Below are 6,000 nucleotides of genomic sequence, written 5' to 3'. Positions count from 1 at the left end.
TCTTACTGCTTTTGAAGGGGGGAAGTTTGGCTCCTAGTCTCCAAGGAGCATCAGTACTGAACAAAATTTATTTAACATATTGTTGCCACTCTGTGGATTCAGGTTAGGATACTCTCTATTATCCCAATTAAATTAAAAAGAAGAATCAATCAATCAGTCAGTCAATCAAAAGGGCCACTTTGTGCATACATGTACACACACACTATTTATTTCACAACATTTATATACCACTTGAATATACCACTAAGCAATTTACAAAAATGCCCAAAGCACTTGGCAACTCTATGCCGAAACACTTGACACAGGAAACAGCATGCATCCTTATATATAAGGTCATCATGTATGTAGAATCACCCTCATCCTTCATTGTTCCAGTATGTGTCTTTTTGCACACATCGCTTGGCTGGAGAACTGTGTGGCAAAATTCAGAGATGTGCATTTCAAAGGATAGCTGTGTTTTGATGCACATACTGCTTCAATTAGGTAGGTCTGTCTTTGAATGAAAACTCCATCTAATTTCTCCCCCCTCCCTAGGTGTGCAGAAAGGGGTCGATCTCTCTGTTCCATGGTCCTGATAAAAATTGCTCCTGCTACCCAAGTCTTAATTCACTTGGAAACCAGTCATTGGCACCAATTCTCCTTTCCATGCTAGATGGTGTCAATGGCAACTTCCTCCGGAAGAAAACCGCAGCTTTGGGGAGAGTGTTCACCAGGATGGCAGCTCAAGAGTGTCCACATGTGCAATGGACCCAATAGTTATCAGCCCACCTACCTACAACGGCTAAATACACACACCACCAAACTACGTGTTTCATTTAACATACAGTTTGGTCCATTCCAGTCTTAACACGGATTGAGGAAGATGTTAGACTTAGTAGCACACTCCTGAACTTGTCTTCACAAAAAGCCCATTGAGTTCAGTGGGACTTGTTTGCAGGATAGTGGCCATAGGATTGCAGCCTGAATTAGGTACCAAACAGACAAGCAAGTCACAATGGTTGTTCCTTCTTTTTTAGGTAAATGCTCAGCTGAACTGCCTCTCTTGTGTGGTAATTGCACAGATGAGTTTTTCCACAATGTGTACCAGGTTGGTGCAGTTTGACAAAGCTTAAAATTCACTTTTATTCTCTTCAGATGTCAGCATATGTCAACATTCAACAAAATCTCAGTGCGCGCACACATGAATGTCGTGCGCCCCAACTGCCCTAATGTAATAGGCAATGTGGCTCAAATGAATAGGTTTTGCTAAGGTGTTTCAGAAATGGCTCCACCAAAACATTTTTTAAAAAAATTACATTTCCCATATGATTTACAAAGGCTACATATTCATAAATATGCACATCGCAGCCAAGCGCAAAGGATAAATAAAGCCCCACCTCCATCAGTCATCATGAATTGCAGCCCATATCTCTATCTCTGCGTTTTATCCTGGTTGAGATAAATGAGACAATTATGGATGCACCTGAGAATAAGTCCCATTGAGCTTAATGGGGCTTATGTCTGAGAAGATTGTATGGTAGATCTAATTCAACGTAGCTAGGCTTCCATTGATTTACGCAGGCCAAAATCTGTGATGGATTGTGGTTTAAACATATCCCCTTTAAAATAATTAATGCATATAGGTTTGTTGATTCAAGTTATTACACGGTGTGCAGTCATAAATGAGAACTGTTGCAATAACTTAAGAATTCCTTTTTGATTAAGAAGAATTTATGCATGGACTGAATATGGATTAGTGATTTCTGAAATTATGCCCTAGGGATCCACCTTCATATTGATTCCAGCCACCCCCACTCCAACAACCACAAACTCATCAAGTTAATGGATGTTACTAGCATGCCTAGTTCCAACAACAAAGATAACTCTTTCATGAATAATTCCAAACAGTGACTCCAGGTGATTGATTGCAGGGGTTATGAATTGGAGAGATAAATGACTTCTTCAGTATGCAAATACAATACAAGGCAATAAACACACACTGGTGCATATCAGTGCAAAACAATAATTGCAATTAACTCCAGTGTCACAGACAATCTACCTGATATACATTTCTGCGGAAATGCCACAGTCAGGTATGCTGCTGAATTTAACCCTGCCATACAGCCCTAACACAAAGAGCCCCAGTCCAGCTGGGCTTGAGCACAACAAAGTTGCGGTGAGTGATGTACGGCCCAAGGAGAGAGTTGATGGAGATGCAGATTGCCATGTAAGATGGATGGGACATACGCGGGAGCCTGAATGGGGATTGCATATAATACCTCCCGCTCTTGTTGGTGGCATGCTCATTACTATGTAGATTCAAATCCAAATTTGCATCTACACCTTTTCCCCCAGAGCAGTTCTCACTCTAACAAGGGAAAGGGCTGGATCTGATTGACAAGAGTCATGGGCCCATTTGTCAAATAAAATGTACAAATCCTCAGATCAGGGGCCTGGAATTATCAGGCATTCTTGCTAAGCCAAAAGGTTGACTATGGTCATTTCCAGGTGATTCGTTCGGGGATGAATGACCCTGATTTGTTTGATATATAGTTTGGGGTGAGATTAGATGACAACAAAGCTTTATTGAGAATAGATAGAATCTTTTTGTTTTGCTTTTCAGACGTGCTGCTGCCCCAGTCATGGGTAGCTGCTACTAGCAATCAAGGCAGCCCTTTCCTGTGTATCACAAAATCAAAGTTACAGTGGTACCTTGGTTCTCAAACTTAATCTGTTCCAGAAGTCTGTTCCAAAACCAAACCGTTCCAAAACCAAGGTGCACTTTCCCATAGAAATTCATGCAAAAGGGATTAATCCTTTCCAGACTTTTAAAAACAACCCCTAAAACAGCAATTTAACATGAATTTTACTATCTAACAAGACCATTGATCCATAAAATGAAAGCCATAATCAATGTACTGTACTATAAAATAAATAAGACAGTATTGTAGATGATAAAAATAAAAATTAATTTTTTTTCTTACCTGCACTGATGATAGTCATTGGTTGGATGGGGGGCTTTTATCCACTTCCACAGTCACACAATCAATCAATCAATCAATCAATCAGTAGCTGAACTGAGTTCCACACAGTCGCAAAAGCAAATTAATCGAAAAGCCTCAAAAACAAAAACAAAAAATAAATAGCAAAAACAAAAGCGCCAAACTTAATCCGTTCCGGAAGTCCATTTGAGTTCCGAAATGTTCGAAAACCAAGGCACAGCTTTTGATTGGTGCAGGTGCTCCAGAAACAATAGCCGACAGCCGCATCGGATGTTTGGCTTCTGAAAAATGTTTGAAAACCAGAACACTTACTTCCGGGTTTTCGGAGTTTGAGAACAAAAGCATCGAGAACCAAGGCGTTTGAGAACCAAGGTACCACTGTAGTTCTTTAGCCTTTGGACCTGTACAAGCCCCTTTGAAAAATCTGGGAAATCCTGCAGTGAGGGTGGACATTTATTTAAGCCCCCTTTTTTCATCTTCCCCTCTGCTAGTCTAGATTGGACTGGGACATTGGCCAGGCTGGCTGGGAAGGATGGGAGTTAAGAACATACACCAACAAACCCACTGGACTCCAATGATATCTGGAAGGCTGCGGAATCCCCCAGTGCCGGCTCTCAGCTTTCAAAAGAGCCTCTGTAAAATTTTAGGCCAGAACGGCATTGGGAAAAAAGAGAAAGATCATCTGCATCAGTTGGGTTGAAGAGTGCCAATTTACTCATTAGAGCAATTCCAGTATGTTTTAAGCAGTAGCTGTTTTGTCATAGACGACACTGAAATCAAACAATTACAGGGAGACAAGTCAGGTTCCAACGAGATCTCAAGAGGGGTAAAAATTAAAAGGACAAGTGGGAAGAAATGGAGGTTGAATGTCGGCAGCAGAGAAGCTATTCAGATGCCAAGAAACCTCCTCATGAAGCAGAGCCAAGTGAGGAGGCTGCCTGCAGGAATCTGATAAGTGACCTTTCATTTGCTGCCCCCTTCTCTGTTCAGATGAACAGAACAGGCCCCCTGAGTCTGTGAGTGTTTAGAAGCTTTCTGAAAAGGGATGTCTTTCCTATATGGTTCTCCAGCACAAAGCTAGCAACAGAGGAGGGTTATCTTGGAATATGAACAGAACAGGTTGTTGTTCTGTGGATCCCAGGGATTTCCCCATAAAAAGGAGAAGTGGTATCTCCTACTGCATCAGCCTAGCAGTATGCAAGCTGTGAAGTCATTTGTAGTCCTTACTGGGAAAAACGGGTATGATAGCAAGTTTTCAATTGTATCTGTTATGTTTTTCTTTTAAAAAGTTACATAACACATTTGCACAGCCAGTGTGTTGTCATGGTTAGTGTGTCTTGGTGGGAGGGACCTCTAAAAATTACCACTGATCCCACCCAAATGCTACAACCAGGAGAAAGTAAAAAGAGGAAGAAGAAGGATCCTACCAATGTGAGAGGGTTTTCCAGAGGGCCCCATGGCAAGAGGCCCCTCAAACCTGGAGATGATCTTAAGGATGAGACCTGAACCACACAGCCCATTAATAGGTCATTCTATGTGTTTTTCCATGGAACTGCAAAATCAACTCATGAATGGGCAACTGCGAAACATAGAGGCCGGGCAGAGATTTATAAGCACACTTTCTCTAACTTCCAGTTTGGACATTGAGGTTGTTGTTTTTTAATGGTGGATCAAAGTCCCTATGTAAGGCTTATAAGGATGCTATTCTGAATCTAAAGCAGGAGCAATGATACAGAAAGAAATGTGTCTATGCTGTGTTGCTAACTGTCCGATGAAATGCGTGACCCAAATTGATTTATGGGGCCTTCATGTCTTCCTCTGCGGTCCTTCCCATTAGTGCCTCACCGGATGTGCTTGACATCCATACAATATGCATATGGGGCCATTTCAGTTCCAAAAACGTCTCTCTCTCTCTCTCTCTCTCTCTCTCTGTGTGTGTGTGTGTGTGTGAAGTTGGATCCATATGAATTGTCATACCAGAATAGTCCTTTGTCCATATAAGGCCTGCTCAACTTGTCCCCCAACATGCTGAATGGAGCAGATTGCAGGAACCTACATGAATTTTATAGGGTTGTAGACTATGAAGTTGTCTTCTTCCTGCAAGGACTTCTACTTGCACAATACAATTTCTCCATCCTCAACTTCTCCCCTGTGTGTCCTCCCCAAATTTGTTCCAGGTTTTTTTTTTACATGTTTCCCCTTTCATTTGCTTCCATGGGGAGGGAAATGAAATACACTAACTTTCTCCATGTCTCAGGGGGGTGTCAGATGAATGGGAAGACTATGGATCCTTTAGATCACTGTTTACTGTTGATCCACTCCTAGCATACTCCTTGACAGCAGTGGTAGGGAGGGCACACCAAGATCAGATCTTCCCTTCTCAGACCTTTCCTGAGTGTTTATTAAACTTAGCTCTCAAAAGATGGGTAATAAATGCATAGTTCAATTATGCATGCTAATTTTAGCAGGCAGCCAATTTGAAAAGCAGGCAGATCAAAACAAAATGCACAAGCATCGGGAGACAGCTGAGAAACAAGGATTGTTACAGCAGGATTTGGGTCTACATCTGAGGAAGTTTAAGTGCTTGGGAAAAAGGCAACTGACCAACCGGATCAACCTAATGAGAGCCAGTGTTGTGTAGCGGTTAGTGTGCTGGAATCCAGCATTGCCTGAGCTCTGTGAGTGCAGCTTTCTCCCGATTGAAGTGCAGAGTGTTTGAGGACCGGGACATTCGCAGGGAAACCAAAATGCTTGTTTACAAAGCTATTGTACTACCAACCTTACTGTATGCTTGTGAAACATGGACCACTTATAAACACCATCTCCAGCTCCTCAAAAGAGTCCATCAACGGTGTCTCCGAAAAATTTTACACATCACTTGGAAGACAGTCAAACTAATGCTAGTGTACTGGAAGAAGCAAAGATCACCAGTGTCGAAGAGATGATTCTTCATCATCAACTTCGTTGGACTGACATGTTGTGCGGATGCCTCATTATCGTCTTCCAAAGCAACTACTCT

General features: G+C 41.9%; 1 protein-coding gene across 1 annotated transcript in view; it reads right to left on the bottom strand.

Annotated features, from left to right (window-relative positions):
- Positions 1–3,097: 3,097 nt before the first annotated feature.
- The window catches only part of TMEM117 (transmembrane protein 117), a 214,614-nt gene continuing 211,711 nt past the window's right edge, over positions 3,098–6,000 (bottom strand). The window contains exon 8 of the mRNA XM_053405031.1: positions 3,098–3,262. Coding sequence (XP_053261006.1) covers positions 3,099–3,262 — 164 coding nt within the window. The 3' untranslated portion in view covers position 3,098. The remainder of the gene's footprint in view (positions 3,263–6,000) is intronic.

The sequence above is a fragment of the Podarcis raffonei genome, chromosome 10, assembly GCF_027172205.1.
Source record: "Podarcis raffonei isolate rPodRaf1 chromosome 10, rPodRaf1.pri, whole genome shotgun sequence".
Taxonomy (NCBI): Eukaryota; Metazoa; Chordata; class Lepidosauria; order Squamata; family Lacertidae; genus Podarcis; species Podarcis raffonei.
This window is presented reverse-complemented; position numbering and strand designations above follow the sequence as displayed.